Source organism: Epinephelus fuscoguttatus, linkage group LG22, assembly GCF_011397635.1.
Source record: "Epinephelus fuscoguttatus linkage group LG22, E.fuscoguttatus.final_Chr_v1".
In the NCBI taxonomy this organism is placed as follows: domain Eukaryota; kingdom Metazoa; phylum Chordata; class Actinopteri; order Perciformes; family Serranidae; genus Epinephelus; species Epinephelus fuscoguttatus.
Window position 1 is genome coordinate 37,179,233 of NC_064773.1, and position 17,661 is coordinate 37,196,893.

Genomic DNA, 17,661 nt, shown 5'->3' on the forward strand with positions numbered 1-17,661 from the left:
GTATTACATTTGGTCTCTCTTTTTCACGAGCTGCATTTATGGATTTCATTGCAATACACCACGTTGTGTTGCTGCTGGTGCATATTGCTCCTCTGGTTCTGTGCTACAGCTCAGGTCAAGTTATGGACAGCTGTGAAGACATGCAACCCCACCACTTTGGGCTGAGGCCACAGACAGAATCAGCACCTTTCACTGTCACAACGGACCACAGCAGCTACAGAATCGGAGAGGAGGTGAAAGGTAAGCATCAGGCTTGTCTAAACCTGGGCTTCATATAATGAAGCTATTATATATTTATTATATTTATATTTATCATCATCAGGGTAGTGACATTCACAACTTAAACCAGTAAGGGAAAAATGACTATCCACCCAAATGACTAAAAAACATATTTAATTTTATGTAAACATTTTTCCCCCCTCCATGCAGGCAGTTTTGAATTTATTTGTCCAGCTTTCAAGATATCTGTCTCTTAGGCCTTTGCCTCCACCACAATAAAATAAAGGTGAAAAACACACAGGTAACAGTTTACATTGGAACTACATTTCTTAGAAAGTAGTCCCACTGAAAAGTGCTTTCTGTATGTCCTTGGGCCTATCTGTAAACAGCCTGGTTAAAGAATTTGCAAAAAAAATTGGTCACTTTGACATATTACTATTTTAAGCAGCACAGAAATGATTAGCTGATGGATTGCTTGGTTAATAATAGATAATAAATCAACAATACCGATAATTAAGTTAATCTTTTACGTAATTTATCCAGTGCAAAAGCAAGCATCCTCTAGTTTCATCTACTCCAATTTGATGATGTGACGTTTATTGCTTTATATATTATTGTATATTGAACACCTTTGGCTTCTCCACCGTTCTTAAGACAAAACAACATTTTGTCGATGTCACCCTTGGCCATGACAATTTGTAATGGACATTTTTACTGCTTGTTTTGACATTTAGTAGACAAAAAACATCAGTTATTTAAAGGGATGTTGAGCCTAATTATTTTAATAATCATATTGTTGTATTGTATTATTGAAAGGGATACTTTTCAACAAGGACTGCGTCACTGCCGTGTGGGCAATGTGTGCAGACAAACTAAGTTAGGCACTACCCGTGTTAAAATTGACTGATAAAATAATTAGACTAAGCAGCCATAATCTCAAGATGTACTGAAATATACTGAAATGGAATGTGATTTGCCAAATGCTATCCTGACTTAAATGTCCTGTAATATTGTTTTTCATTAGCAGTAGGGTTTTCCTGGTTGTAAACACTGAGCTGTTTTTTTTCCCTCCAGTTCAGCTCCAGGCTCCAGCCTCAACGCCATTCATTGGTTTCCTGTTACAGGCTAGAGAGATTGGGGGTTGGTCTACTGTGGGCTCCTTCACCCTGACAACAGAAGCAGCTCAGCTCCTCCCCTGCAGCCAGAGACGTGTGAGTTTACTCCCATTCACCTGACTGTTGTCAACAACATGCAGACCTACACCAGGCAACACAATATACCATGAGGAAATTGCCACACCCTGTCTCGCTGACTGCTGAAATATCTATTTATTTATGACATCTTGGTCTGTTTGACCTTCATCAAGTAACTAATGAACAACATCCTAGATTGTTACATTTTCCAGCAGCCAGAAAGACAGTATTGATGTTCTCTGGTGAAACTGTACCAGTCAGCTCAGTGGTGATTAGCACTGTCACCTCAAAGCAAGAGGGTTTAAACCACCCTGGCCTTTCTGTATAGTTTTCATCTTTTCTTCCGTCTGTTGTATTTCTAACCCCCTTTTGATGGAACCACACCCACTTCCACATGACAAAAGCAGGCTGTCAGATATCAAGGCCCAATGAATGGCTGCCAGCCGACTACTTTGGTAAGCAGCAAGGTGGGTGCTGGCTCAAAGGTCCATGCAAGGCAAAGCAAGTTTATTTATATAGCACATTTCAGCAACAAGACAATTCAAAGAGTGCAACTTAAAGCATCAAAAGCTTTAAGATAATGTGCAAAGAAACACACCATAAAAGGATATTTAAAAACAATTGACTGAAGAACTAGAGAATAGGAAATAAAACATTAAAATATACTATGATGGGTATAACATACAAGAATATAAGTTACAGTGCAGTTAATATCAATAAAAATATTTGAATAATAAAAGTTACAGTGCAGTGTAAGAAATGAATACATACTTAATTAAAGGCAGCAGCAAATAAAAAAGTTTTTAGTCTTGATTTAAAAGAAGTGAGAGTTAGTGCAGACTTGTGGTTTTCCAGGAGTTTGTTGACACAAATAAGACCTGTCATAGAAGGCCTGAGAGATCTGGATAGTTCATGACAAAACAGCAGTATTTTGAAGTCGATTTTCTTACAGACAGGGAAGCCAGTGTAAAGACCTCAGAACTGGAGTGATATGATTTAGGCCCTGTGTCCACATAGCGCCTTTTTCTGGCAGAAAGGCGCTGGAAGGGCGCTGCGGAGCGCTGGGATGAAGCGTCTGTGCGCCCAAAAAAAAACCTGGGGTTTGGCGTGAAAACACGAGGGTTTTCGTTCCTATGACAACAATATCTTGACAATTCCTGTAGCCGCGCAGTTTTGCAGGTTTATAGTGATACATATACTGCATACATTTTCATTAACAAATATTTTATTACACAAAAGACGAAGAAATTATGATTTTTTTTACCTATTTTGGCACATATATACAAAATCCTCCCGCTCTTCGCTCCAGGCAGCTCCAACTCTGCTCACATGCTCTGACTGAGCTACAGCGATAGATGCATTGGCGCTGTCCGTGGTGCTTTACACTAGGACCGCCAGGATTGCAGCGCCCCTCCAAGCGCCGCAACATATGTAACTTCATTGTTTATGCTGCCCCTGTGCTCAGAAGCACACCAAAAATGCATTTGAGTAATTTCCGAGAAGTTATGATAAAATAAAAAAAAAATATTACAGACTATAGAATAGGACTGACAACCTCTCCAATATCTCATGTCAATTAATTAACACTATTTGTCGGCTTTTTATAATGCCTTTTTTCTTTTTTTGCTGCTGCGCTGCTGCTGCACTGTGTCTCCAGTTGAAAGTGGTGATTTGCTAAATACATTCTACAATAATAAATTAGATTAAATTTTGGTCTATAATACTGTTGGCTATATTACGCATTTTAATAAAAAAAAAACTTAAGAATAAAAGAAATAAACACCAAAATAATTAGTGGAAACTTTTTTTTATTGATACTCCTCCTGTCTGACATACTAACACACACACACACACACACACACACTGAATGAATGAATGAACACTGGAAGCGGTTCAGCCGCAGTCCCGCCAGCTGGCGCAGCCACTGTTGAGATTCGTTTTTTATTATTAACAAAATGGTTTTTTATTGACCGTATGAATGGTTTTGTTTTCAAATAAATATTTGGAAACGAAAATGTATGCTTTGGTGTACTCTTACAGAGTTTTGCAATATGTATAGCTACCTGTAGGGCCTATGTATCAAAATGTAGCCTATAACCTTCAGCAGCGGTCTGCCGCGGTCGGAGGTATAAATGCTCAGAAGTGTAGTGTGTTTCATTTTTGTAACTTAAAGGCTTCAGAAAACATACTAGACGCATTTTTAGTAAAAGTCATAGGAAGAGAAGCTTGTAGACGCTGGCCTTCTTCTGGCGCTCAGAAAAAGGCGCTATGTGGACACAGGGCCTTATTTTCTTGGTCTTAGTTGAGAACTCGAGCAGCAGCATTCTGAATCAGCTGCAGCTGTCTGATTGATTTTTGAGAGAAACCTGTAAAGACACTGTTACAGTAGTCAAGACAAATGCATGGGCAAGTTTTTTTTCCAGATCCTGATGAGACATAAGTCCTTTTATCCTTGATACATTCTTGAGGTGATAGTAGGCTGAATTTGTAATTGTCTTAATGGGGCTTTTGAAATTCAGGTCTGAGTCCATGACTATACCAAGATTTCTGGCTTGGTCTGTGGTTTTTAACATTGCCAATTGAAGCTGAGCACTGACTTTTAATCGCTCCTCCTTGGCTCCAAAAACTATTACATCAGTTTTATCTTTGTTTAATGAAAAAAAAAAGTGGCACATCCAGTTTGTTCAGTGCACTCAGTCAGAGCTTGTATTGGATCAGTCCCCTGGGGACACAGTTACTGTATGTGAATTTGTGTGTCATCACTATAACTATGGTAGCATATCATGTTATTTTTCAAAATCTGAGCAAATGGAAGCATGTAGATGTTAAACAGAAGACGTCCCAGAATAGAACCTTTGGGAACATTTTTGTATGCTCTCTGGGGCCAGTTGCACCAAATGGTCTTTACTATGCCTGGTCTAAACTCCTAAGACGGTCTTTGTTAAGACCAGTCTTAAGGAGTGGACTTACGCCGGTTGCACCAACAGGGCTTACGCCTGGTCTTAGCTACGCTGGTTTTAGCTGTGCGTGTCCATGTGAATGGCCCTGGAATGCCGCATGCGGCCTGCTTAGAGGAGCGTGGTGACATGAAATGATGCGCCACTGATTCACCCTGCGTGCTTTACAGTTGACAATTGACAGTTGACAGCCCCTCTCATCTGTGTTGACAGTTTATTTACAGTTTACGATTTGAAGAAAACATGGAGGATCAACGAAAATGAAAGGGTAACTTTACCAGCATTGAAATTAGAAAATTAATGGAGCTATACAGCCAGCACAGAGACGGCTTCTTCTCTGGAGACTTTGTGCTCCACTGTCTCTCAGATTAACTCATATCGCAGCGGTGCCTGGACAGCGTGACGTGTGTGGTTGTGCTGCTGCCGTGGTCCTGCCAGATGCCTCCTGCTGCTGCTGCTGCGATCATTAGTCATTAGTCATACTTCTACTGTTATTATACACATATGACTATTGTCACACTTGTATACTGCCAGATATTAATACATACTTTCAACATATTGTACCACAGTAGCCAGAACTATAACTATAATATTATTACTTTCAATAATGTTGTTGTAAGCTACTGTCATTACCTGCATCTCTCGCTCTCTTTCTCTGTCTCATTGTGTCATGTGGATTACTGTTAATTTGTTATGCTGATCTGTTCTGTACGACATCTATTGCACGTCTATCCATCCTGGAAGAGGGATCCCTCCTCAGTTGCTCTTCCTGAGGTTTCCACCGTTTTTTTTCCCCGTTAAAGGGTTTTTCCTTATCCGCTACGAGGGTCATAAGGACAGAGGGATGTCGTATGCTGTAAAGCCCTGTGAGGCAAATTGTGATTTGTGATATTGGGCTTTATAAATAAAATTGAAAATTGAATTGAATTGAACAGAGACGCGTTGACTGCCAAGCAGTCAAACGTCATCACAAATAAGAAAAAGCAGTCAGTATGGGCAGAGATAATGGGGCACATCAATACGTGTTCAGACTCTGGCTGCCTTCATACAGAGGCTGACATTAGGAAGAAGTGGAAAGATCTCCTCAGCAGAGCAAAAAAAAGACGTCTCCTCCTCCCCCGAAAACCTCAATTTACAGTGACATCATTGTTGACGTATTTGGGGAGAATTCCCCTCCCTTCACTGGTGCTGCATCGTGGCCCGACACAAACTGTAAACCCGGTGACAGTTCTTCAATAAGCTCAAACAGATCTCTCCTACCTAATCAAAATCTCTCAATCAGCTCCTCGTCATTATACATACAATGGATTGCTTCTGTCCCTAATTACTCTCTCCCATCTAAATGCCCGCTTGTTGTACAGACGGTGGATGAGACGTGCCATTATCAATCTGTGCTCTCTGCGCTCTAGAGCGCATGACCTGCTCTTGACTAGGCGTAAGATTTACGCCAAGGCTGCCTTTACACTATCATGTCTTGATGCCCAATTCCGATTTGTTGCCTATATCCGATTTTTCCTGACTGCTGTTTACATGATCTATTCACCTTATTTTTCACGGAAACACGGAGGCAAAACAGAACGCAGCCAGCTTCCAGTTTTTTGTGCGACACTTCTGGTCCAGCACTCTTGACCACTGTGTAAATGTCCCACGGTATTTGCTACAGTGACATTACTGCGTGCATGGAAATGTTTACATTACTGAAAGCAATTTTAAGGACTAACTTTACATAAGTTAATCATTAAAGTATAAATCACCTGGAAAGCTGGCGCTGCTCCACATAATTTAAAAGGTAACTTAGCCTACACAGAGTGGTGGAAATGCCCGTGCAGCTGCAGACGGGTGCGGCTGGATGATTGATGCGTACATGCTGATTCGGGTGCTATCAGAGCCGATCCACGCATCACTATGGCTTAATAATCAACTCAGTCAATAAAAACAACCTGTCCTGTGTTAGGAGTGTATGTCGTTGACAGAAAGAAAGAAAGAAAGAAAAAAAGAAAGAAAAAAGATAGAAAAGCAGCGTACACCTCACATATTTATTTCTCACAGTTGCGCACACGTTTGGCTGGCATGCAGAAGCACTGTCGGTGTGTTGAGGGTGCGAGCCGCAGCTTCAGCTGCTCAGGTAGAGAGGCTGTGTAGCCCGGTGTGTTTTTCGCTGATTCGGTTCTGCAGGTTCTCTGCTGGTACACTGGAGACGGGGATCAAGCAGTTTGTCTCACTCGGGATAGACTGTGCTTTTTTTTGGTTCATAGTTTTTGATTGATGATTGATTTATTCGGCTTTCTTTCCGTTCCCTCGCTCATGAGCATGTCATCAAAATGCGCTGTTGTCTCATTATTCATGACGTACAACGTGGATTGCCGGGAAATAACCGATCAGTCTGTTACAGACCTATTGACAGATATATGATTCATATCCGATATATTTCCATATATTTAAGGAGGCCTGAATCTGATCTGACAATATCCGATAACATGCGTTTTTTTTTCCTGTTAAACGTTCATGTTACAAATCCAATCTGTGCCACTTGAGAGGAAAAAATCGGAATTGGGTCACTTGAACCATGTAGTGTAAAGTAGGCCTTAGTGAGAAGAAGGTTTAAGCCTAGATGGTGCAACTGGCGTAACTATTAGGTCGGACTTAGAACATCAAGTTACGACCGACTTAGCTTAAGACCAGGCGTAAACCCTGCTGGTGCAACTGGCCATGTTTAATTACCTATAGACACAAAGTAGCCCCTGTTCTTTAAGTAGGAATTGAACCAGAAGGTCCCACACAGTTTTCCAGTTGGTGAAGTAATGTGTTGTGGTGACCATGTCTAATGCACTACTGAGATCCAGTAAAACTAAGGCTGAAATTCTGCCACTGTCTATGTTTAAGTGGATGTCACTGAAGACCTTAACAAGCGCAGTTCCGGTGCTGTGGTGAGGCTGAAAACATGTCTGGAGAACATCAAAACAGTTATTTAGTGCTATGAAGTTGTTTATCTGGTGAAAACAGCTTTTTCAACGACTTTACCTAAAAACAGGAGGTTTGATATGGACTTATAATTGTCCATTAGTGACGTGTCTAAATTATTCTTTTTTAAGAGTGGCCTGATGACTGCAGTATTTAGGGCCTGTGGGGAGACACCTGAGAGAAGAGATACATTTACAATTTTGTAGAAGTTCTGAGGCCATGCAATGTGAAATATTTGTGAAAAAGCCTGTCGTTAGGATATCAAGGCAGAGTAAGGAGGGTTTCGGATGTTGTATAATGTCCTCAAGGTTTTTATACAGTAGTTAATCGGATAAAGTTGTGACATGGTATTTGAAATGTTTTATGGTGGACACAGGGACAACATAAAACTTGTACTTGATATAGAGGCACTGACTGTGAATCTAATTTTCTGGATTTTGATGAAGAAGGAGGCAAATCTGTTGCAAGCCCTGGTGGATAGAAGTTCATAGGCTACTGACATGGGAGGATTTCTTAGCCTGTCAACAACAGCAAACAAGGCACGTTCATTATTATCTTTTTTTGGCTATAATATCAGAAAAGAAGAACCCTCTTGCATTTCTCAGTCCTGAATTATAAATGCAAAGTCTCTCTTTGTAAATGTCACAATGAACCTGGAGATTTGTGTTTTGTCACTCTCATTTCTATTCTGATCAGTGTTGCATTTCTCCATGAAGACCTTGTCTTGCCGCAGACAACCTTAACCGTTCGCGGGTGCAATGGCATCAATAACATTTGTAATTTTAGAATTATAATTGTGTACAAGCTCATTGACTGAGACCCAAGAGAGCATGAGTGTGGAAGAGAAAACCTGAATAAATATTTTACTGGCATTATTAGTAATATACCATTTTTTGATTGCTCTCTGTTTGAACCTTTGTGTGCACAGATTTAGTGCTCTCAAAGAAAACAAAGGAAGGATCTGAAAGAGCAACATCAGTCACCACAACCTCAGAAATGTTCAGGCCCTTGGAGAGAATTCAGTCCCGAGTGTGCCTCTAATTGTGTTTGGGCTTTGTGACATGCATCACTCCATAGTTATCAAGAACACACCTGTAGATATTTCGAAAGGACGAATTCAGCTGAAGAGCCACATATTTAAAAGAAGCAAAATTTTTCTTCTTCAATCTTTATTTGCTACATGTAATCACAATGAAACGTAATCCCTTCAGCTCCTTTAGGCTGTGAGACACGAGAGCCCAATAAGCAACATTTATCAATAATAAGCAAATTAGCAACAATATGTGATCCCAGTGGCCTGAGAGTAGAAGCTACTCATGAGCCCCCCCAGCACCAGTCCAGTGCACAGAAAAAGGGCCTTTGGAATCCCAAGAAAATCCAAAACGGCTGTTCCTCCATGTCCACACAGGCACCTACCCAGAGATGAAGTAATGTGATTTATTTCATAGTACTAATAAACCCAATGTGTTTTAAATATAGAACAACCAGATTCATTAATTTATAAGCAAACAATCTTAAATATTAAGCCTAAATATTTTTTGAGTGTACGTGATACACTGATTCACTGAACAAGACTGGCTTACAATTATTTCTGATGTGTTGTTAGATAGCTAACAAACAAACAAACTACTGCAGGGCTATTCAATTACTGTTTCAACTTGGCCGCATTTCAAAACCAGATAATGTCAATGGCCACATTTTTAGCAGCGAGCAACTGTTCTAATTTTTTTTTTTTTTTTTTTTTTTTTTTTTTGCATACATATACAATATATATACATACATATATATATTATACAGGCATGGCCCTCCTCAACATAATGCAGAAACAGACTAAAAGAGAGCTATCAATGCACAGAAGCATAATAAGTGACATTAACAGTATCTAATAAGACACACTATCTCTCTACCAGCATCTCCCTCTCCCCTCTCCTCCACACACACATATGCACACACCTCACCTCCTGATGCTTTTCTTATAGGTCAGTTACACAGGATATAGTTTTATACAGTCCATGGCAGCAACAGTCATCGTTTACAACAACAAAGTCACTATTTAAAACCCAATAATATCTCACTGGAATATTAATATTCCTCCTGACATCACAATACTGAGTGAAGAATGTCACGTTATCTCAGTATAAAGACAAACATCAGTATCAGTCATTCATCCTGCTCTCTGTCCCTCTACTGCTGACACTCGCTGTCTGCTGTCTGTTCTATAGTTTCCCCACACAAGTTTAAACTCATTATAGGTGCAGATGACAGTTTGTGACGTGATCCCAGAACAATTGATTTAGTCTTTGAGATGTTCAACACCAACTTATTTTGTTTTATCCAATCAAAGACCACATTTAGCTCAGCAGATAGAACATCATTTACTTCTCCAATGGTCTTTGCGGCATAATACAGTGTAGAGTCATCCGCATACCTTTGTAGAGTAGCTTTACACACAACAGATGACAGGTCGTTTGTGAAGATGGAATATAAGAGTGGTCTGAGGCAGCTCCCCAGTGGGACCCCACAGTCCAGCCCTTTGGAGTCGGACCAGCTGCCGCTGTAATAAACCCTCTGTGTCCTATTTGAGAGATAACTCTTCATAAATAAGATGGTGGTGGGACTAAATCCATAACATTTTATTTTCCCAATTAGAAGATCGTGATCTATGACATCAAATGCTGCACTAAAATCCAGTAATACTGCACCAGTCATCTTAGAATTATCCATCTCCTTAAACCAGTCATCTGTCATTTCTGTAAGGGCAGAACAAGTGGAGTAATTACGTCTATAAGCATGTTGAGATCTTGTATTCAAACCATTACAGTCAAAGTAATCCTGTATTTGTGAGTGGACTATTCTCTCCATCAGTTTACTGAGTACTGGAAGAATAGTGATGGGTCTGCTGTTCTTCCCAGTAAGTGCTAGTCTGCCATCTTTAGGTAATGGAATTATTTTGCCTTCTTTCCAAATGGTGGGATATATACCCTGCATCAAACAGCTATTTAATATGTGACATATGGGACCATAGATATAGTCAGCAGCCAGACCAAGCACCTTACTATCTAGCATGTCAGAACCCACTGAGCTGTGTTCAGCAAGGGCCTTCAACATCTTCCTTACCTCCCTGTCATCCACACTATTGAACTGAAAAGTGCAGCTTTTACTAAGCATTATATTATTTCTTGTGAGCTTGAGAGTATTGGAATCCATATTGCCCATGTTCTGCCTTAATACAGTGACCTTGTTTATAAAGAAATCATTAAAATAATTGGCTATATCAAATGGTTTAGTTATAAACCTGTCCTCCAATTCCACAAAAGAAGTTCCACCAGTTGCCTTTCTCCCCATTATTTCATTTAGAGTTCTCCAGAGCTCTCTCCCATCTTGCTTTACAACATTTATTCTTTGTTTATAATATTATTTTTTTCATTGTTTTATTCAGTTTTGTAACTTGGTTTCTCAATCGTCAATACCTTAATCTGTTTTCCACTGTACCAGACTTTACTAATATAGATTTGGCTTCGTCTCTTTTCTTCATGAGGTCTTTTAAAGCCTCATTCAGCCATGGAGCTGGTCTAGCTTTTGCGGTACACTTTCTCATAGGAGCATGTTTATCAACAATCCTCATAAAGATGTTCATGAAAATATGCAAAGAAGCCTCTGGCTCCTGAGCAGCATACACATCAGTCCAGTCAATATCTCTAACATCTCCTAAAAAACAGTCAGGTATAAATTTCTTGTACATCCTCTTATATATTATTTTGACCTTGCATTTAGGGACCTTAGTTTTCCTGGTAATTGCTATCATATTATGGTCACTGAACCCCACAGGTAGAGAGACTGGCTTAGAGCAACGTTCAGGAATGTTTGTATAAATATGGTCAATAAAGTGACAGATGTACGACCAGTGCTATTTGTAAAAACTCTGGTTGGTTGCAAAATCATTTGTGACAGGTTACAAGCATTAATTAATGATACCATCTTCTGTTTCATTGCACATTGATTTGTAAGCCAGTCTATGTTCATGTCCCCGAGTAAGAAAATGTCACCATTCACATCTGCAGCTCTGTCAATCAACTCACTTAAGGCTCACTTAAGGCTTAAGGTGAGGCAGATGTACTCTAACCCATAAAGATTCTAAATTATTTGGCGTGAGCTCAGCACACAATGTTGCAGGTAAATGGTTACTGATATATATTGCTGTGCCACCTCCATGTTTATTTCTATCCCTCCTAAAAAATATTGTAGCCATCAATGGATACCTCTGCATCAAGTACAGTAACATCCAGGTGGGTCTCAGACACGGCTAAGATGTGAATTGTGTTCTCTTTCGTCAAATAGTTCAGCTCATACATCTTGTTTCTTACACTGCAGATCTGCAGACATTCAAATGGGCCATCACAAGGCCCTTAGTAGACATGCTGAATTTCATAGTTTGAGATGTCTTAGATTCATGTAGTTATTACAAAGTATGATATTCAGCTGTTTACAAGAGATCATGGGAATAATAAAAAACTGAAAGAGTTTGTTAGTCATGGCCAGTATTGTCTTCAAGATATTTATCAGCAGTTGAAATGGTTCATAGAGTGGTCCTACCTTCATAGACCATAGGTCCCTGCAGGCATGGGTCATGCAGTCATTGAACCTGTCCAGTGTATCGATGTTCTCAGGAATAGTCATCTCTAGTACTGGTCCTGCTCAGTGATCTCTCTGATAGGTAGCACTTTTGCTTCTTCAGGTGAACCATTCAGCTTTATGAACACCCTACAGTTTGCAGTCCATGTTGATTGGATCTTGTTCTCTTTTCTCAGGAGGCGTGCTCTCCTGGCTATGTCACCATTCTTTGTCAGATGTTCATTCACATACACATTGATTCCCTTTAATTTTCTTCCTTGTCTAAGCAGTGCATTTTTTTGTTTCCTGTTCACAAAGCGAACTATTATGGCAGGTTTCTCACTTACATTCTTCCAGGGAAGGGGATGACACACCTCAGTGTCCTTACTGTTCATGGCTATGCCTTTGCTGTCAAAGAATATGATCACTTGTTGCTCCAGGGAGTCAAGGTCTTGCTCTCCATTTGGCACCGCCACCTTGGGGCCTGGTTTCTAAACCACTGATGATAACATCATTCATGCGGGAGTATTGTTCCAGGTCTGCAACTCGGCACTCCAAGTGGGCAATCCTCTTATCCTTCTCAGCATTTTGTTTTTTTAAGTTCCTTAATCTCACCCATCAGATCCATAATCACTTTTTGTTGTTTAGATATAGTGGCAATTTTTTTTATAGTGGCCTGGTGGTAGCTGCTGCTGGACCTGATGTTAGCTGCTGCTGGGCCTGGTGGTAGCTGCTGCTGGGCCTGGTGGTAGCTGCTGCTGGACCTGATGGTAGCTGCCACAGGGTCCTTGATTCCAGTTTATTTCCCAAAAATTTTGCTTTCAGCTGCAAATTCCACTCTTGTGTGATATAAGGCCACACTAGGCCACAATTTATTATGCTGATCTGTTCTTTACGACATCTATTGCACGTCTGTCCCTCCTGGAAGAGGGATCCCTCCTCAGTTGCTCTTCCTGAGGTTTCTACCGTTTTTTTCCCTCGTTAAAGGATTTTTTTTGGGGAGTTTTTCCTTATCCGCTGTGAGGGTCCTAAGGACAGAGGGATGTCGTATGCTGTAAAGCCCTGTGAGGCAAACTGTAATTTGTGATATTGGGCTTTATAAATAAAATTGATTGATTGATTGACTAACCTCAAGTGATGCGATTTTGATGGAAGAAATGTATAGGACTGGAGAGATTTCAGGCGGCTGCTGCTTGCTGCTCAGTGCTGCTGCTCAGTGCTGCTGTGTCATGCTGATCACAAGTAGGTTTTGATAAAGTATTGGCTTGGCTGGCAGAGGTTTTATTACACTTACTCAAAGTAACAAGCGTAGTTGTCGTCATGTAGAGTAATCTTGAAGTTATATTCCCTTCATCTGCACTGCGGCCTCTCTGCTGATGTCTGACTTCACTCTAGTGAGTTTGTCTGTGTGTGTGTGTTTGTGTGTGTGTGTGCGCGTGCTGTGAGGAGGAGGTCAGCCCTGACATGCAGAGAGCAGGAGAGAGGCTGCAGAATGATGATGAAACCGAAACTTTAAAAAGTAACGCTGATAATGGAGCTTACTATTATTATGGTCTTGATTAAACTTGCCTTGGGTTGTTTAATACCGGGTCTCGGTACCGATCCATGCTTGGACATTTCAAATCAAATCAAATCAAATCAAACTTTATTTGTGTAGCACTTTTCATACATTAAAAATGCAGCACAAAGTGCTTCACAGAATAAAAACATACAACAAAAATATTACATACATATTGAAAACCTGCCCCTCCCATCCCCACATATAAACACACACACACACACACACACACAGACACACACACACACACACACACACACACACACGGTCAATATAGTCAATAACATGGCTGGGCACTGAGGAGCAGGTTTGATGAAGTCTCCTGGTTGGCTGGTGATAGATTGGTGTCAAACTGTCATTATAGCCCATCCGAACGGTTCATGCCAGGCTCAAACCCACCACTGGTGATGTAAGCATAGTCTCAGTTGATGTTGCCCAATAAGAATCCAGAATGTCATCGCATCTCTTTTTCTCAAAAGACACAGGTGTCAAAGTTGTGTTGACAAGAAAGAGGCAGAGGAGAAAACCACAAAATCACCCGGGGCAGTGCGGGCAGGGCATCAAGGTCACTGTGGCCTTAGGCAAGATATTTTTTTCAAGAGCACAGGGCCAAATTAGGAGGGCATGGCCCTCATGGCCCTCGTGAAATTCCTGCCCTGACTGGTGGCCTAGGCTACCATACAAGGTGCCACCTGTTCCTCAGTTTTTAACACACTCACACACCGATGGAAGGAAGCAATTTGGGGTTCAGTATCTTGCTCAAGGATACTTCGACATGCAGACCGGAGAAGTTGGGGATCGACCCACTGATCTTCCTATTGGTGGACAACCCACTCTACCTCTGAGCCACAGCCACCCCTCCTCTCCACCTTACCTGGACTCTTTACTTTGATGTTAAACTTTGACAAACCCCCAAAGTTCCACATAAAACTCACAAAAGTGCACAGCAACAACTTAGTCATTACTAATTACTTAAACACACCTTTTTGTTCCATGCCAAAGTGGTTACTAAGTACTGCAACATTACTTATTATGTGATCATTAGTTATCCTTTTTGTATAGTTAATGAGTCTTGAATTATTTATTTTTACCTGACCATTAGTAACTCTTTTTGTGTCCCTCAAAGTGGCCATTATGGTTGGGGCTACTGCACATATGTCTGCAGAAGTGATTTGCCAGCAATTCCTTGGATGCCAAGAAGCACAAACCTTAGTACCGGGCAACCTGATATACTGGAGGTCCCCCCAACACCTGTTGCAGGGAAAAATGCTGTGATGAGTGACCTCCTACCTCATAGTGAAGTAAGTGGTGTGTGGCCTCCATTTGAGGTCTGACACATCAAACTCCTTGAGCTACAGGCAGTGTTTCTGATCCTCCAACACAGGCCCCTGACACAGGGAAAGCATGTGTTGGTGAGGACCGACAACCGCGCTGCAATAGCCTGTGTAGCATATATGAACAGAAGATGATGAATGAATGATGACTATGCTAGCTTGAATGCTAGCTCAACTGATATGCTAACTTTGATTGGTTAATTAGGCTAGTTAACAGAAGAGGCTGGTCGGCACAGGGATGAAGTGGACAGTCTTGAATCACACACACAGAGGCAGTAATGCTATTTGGTATGGTACCATGTATTGAAATAATGAATAGACAAAAACAAATAAATAAACAATATTCAGCAAAAATGTTTTCCTTTAATGACCATTCAGAAATATTCAGAAATTAATACTTGCAGTTGAAATTCAGTTCAATATTCACCACATGTTCACAGTATTCAAATTCACTTCAAATTCAACCCCAAGCCATAAACCATAAGCAGCATAAAACAACCCAAATTAATACGTCCCCCTTCCAGGTTGCGAGAATCAGTAGTGTTGGTGTTGGTGGGTGTAGGGGCAGTATGGGATAATGTTCATAAGTGTCTATAAAGGCAGCAAGGAGCCTCCTACCAGGACCAGCAGTGAGGTAGGTTGGCTGAGGTAGCTTGGCTGTAGTTCCGGGCAGGTTTAATTTAATTTATTTTATTTTGTCAAGAGGGACAGTGTACATTAATGAACATTTTCATAAACACAAAAACATAAATGCACCCAATTACAGCCAAAGGCTAATTTGCATTGCCAGTCCCCCTGCCAGATGGTACAGGTGACAGTTCCTAAAAATAGTGTAAACACTAAGCATATTAAAGGCGTAGCAATTACAGTAATGAGATCATAACAGTCTCAATCTTAAGGCTAAGTAAGTACACAATATAAAACATACGTATGTCATATATAACAATACGTCACAACAAATTGCAAAAACCCTCAGATACATCCTTTAACATATTGCACCCTGTGTGCTGCACCCGGTACACAGCACCCATGCAGCATCTACTACAGTATGCAGATAACACATCAAGTGCTTCATATAATATTGCACACAGTATATTGCACCCGAGAGAGACACCATCACAACACTATTACAACACATAAATACAGCACATAAACCAGTCACATTATATGCAAGCTACCTCACATGATACTGAGCACTCAAGAGCTGTGGAAACAATTTTGGGTGGACCTCAGCCATCCTTTCAGATGTTTTTTACAAGTGCCAAAGATGAGACACTCCCTAACAGTGGATGGTATGGCGTTCCAGATATTGCCATCCTGAACAGACAGAACCATCTGACCAAAGGTGGTGCGCCTGCGTGAAATGACACAGTCACCTTGGTCAGATGCCCGAGTGGTTCTGGCCACAGGGCCACAAGTGGAGCGCCGTTTGATGTAATCGCTCAAAGGGGGGGCCTAGGCCATTTAGCGTTTTGAAAATGACACAGGCTCTTTTAAAGTTGTAAAAGTAAAATTTTCCAAACTTAAAGGGCCAGTGTGTAATATTTGGCATGGTTTATTGTCAATCTGAATCTGAATCTGAATCTTCTACCCATTAATATGTTTATACAAGTGTATAATTGCTACAAAATAAAATTCGTTTGGTTTTCGTAGCCTTATAGTTATGCTTTTATATATATATATATATATATATATACATAGCAAGGGCCTTGCTTTAGAGAGGTCACCATCTTGCGCTGCCATGTATGTAAGGCAGCCCGAGCGGACAATCCAGCCAGCCAGGTGTATAAATAAACCAACGAAGACAGCGGACGGAAGGAAGAAGGAGGAGGAAACAGCAGAGAGTGTTAGTAGTTCATCAATAGAGAGTAGTGAAAAGTTGTTTTAGTTATAAAGTTTGCGAATGGACCACACTTACCACGCAACAGGAGAGAATGAACCCGAACCGTCATCTGCGAGGAAAAGAAGATGCAACTTCACTCCTTGTGATGTACTCTCTGCAGTGCTTTTCCTCCTGATGATATATCTCCCCAGCGATGGTAGCAGTAGCACCGAATCCCATTCTGTGCATTCAGCCTCTCTTCTCGCCCGCTCAGCACCCAAGTTCCTCATCTGTATGCTCCAGCTCAAACAGGTATGGCTCTGGGTCTGTGTCCGCTACAAGAAGCTCTTCAAAATCGCGTTCAAAGTCGTCCATTGCAGCTACTATAGTCCGGAGATATTGCTAGGCTAAATAAACAGCTGAACTCTGTTTACCGGCCACGCTGTCAGTCAGTGTGCGGGCTGGAGATTGGCGGAGCAGAGAGGGGAGGGGGGTCTCCACTCAGTATGGTAAACGAGTATGTGTGTAAAGTTATGAATTGTGTCTGTTACGCTAGAAGAGTCAAAGTTTGGGACGGAGTCTTTTACCCCCTGGAGTGTTACCGGAGTTTCTGGAGTGCTCAAATAAACGGGCCTTTTTCCTGAATGCTCCTCTGGTCTCCTGCTCATGAGGGATTCATTACAATATTGTAACATGGCTTAGATTTCTAAATAAACATACAACTCGTCGCTAGATAGACCTACTCCTGAAAAACTCGTGCGCAAGGCTTTTTGTCCCTACGAGGCCGCCGTCATTTACCCGACGGGAGGGGTGAGTGAGTGAGCCCTGCAATCTAGAATTTGGCCACTGATGTCACTGTTTTCAACCCATTTTACAGACTGGCCCTTTAAGAATCCATATTTCTCAAAGATCTTACAGTAATGATAAGATCGAGGTTTCTTAGCAAATACTTTTAGCGATCTTTTATATAATGATTCTAAGGGCTTGAGAGTGGAAGCACATGCGA

General features: G+C 41.0%; 1 protein-coding gene across 1 annotated transcript in view; it reads left to right on the plus strand.

Moving 5' to 3' along the window:
- LOC125882999 (putative ferric-chelate reductase 1) overlaps nucleotides 1-17,661 on the plus strand; it is a 333,018-nt gene that overhangs the window by 8,083 nt on the left and 307,274 nt on the right. The window contains exons 2-3 of the mRNA XM_049567087.1: nucleotides 110-240; nucleotides 1,294-1,430. Of these exons, the coding sequence (XP_049423044.1) occupies nucleotides 123-240; nucleotides 1,294-1,430 (255 nt within the window). The 5' untranslated portion in view covers nucleotides 110-122. The remainder of the gene's footprint in view (nucleotides 1-109; nucleotides 241-1,293; nucleotides 1,431-17,661) is intronic.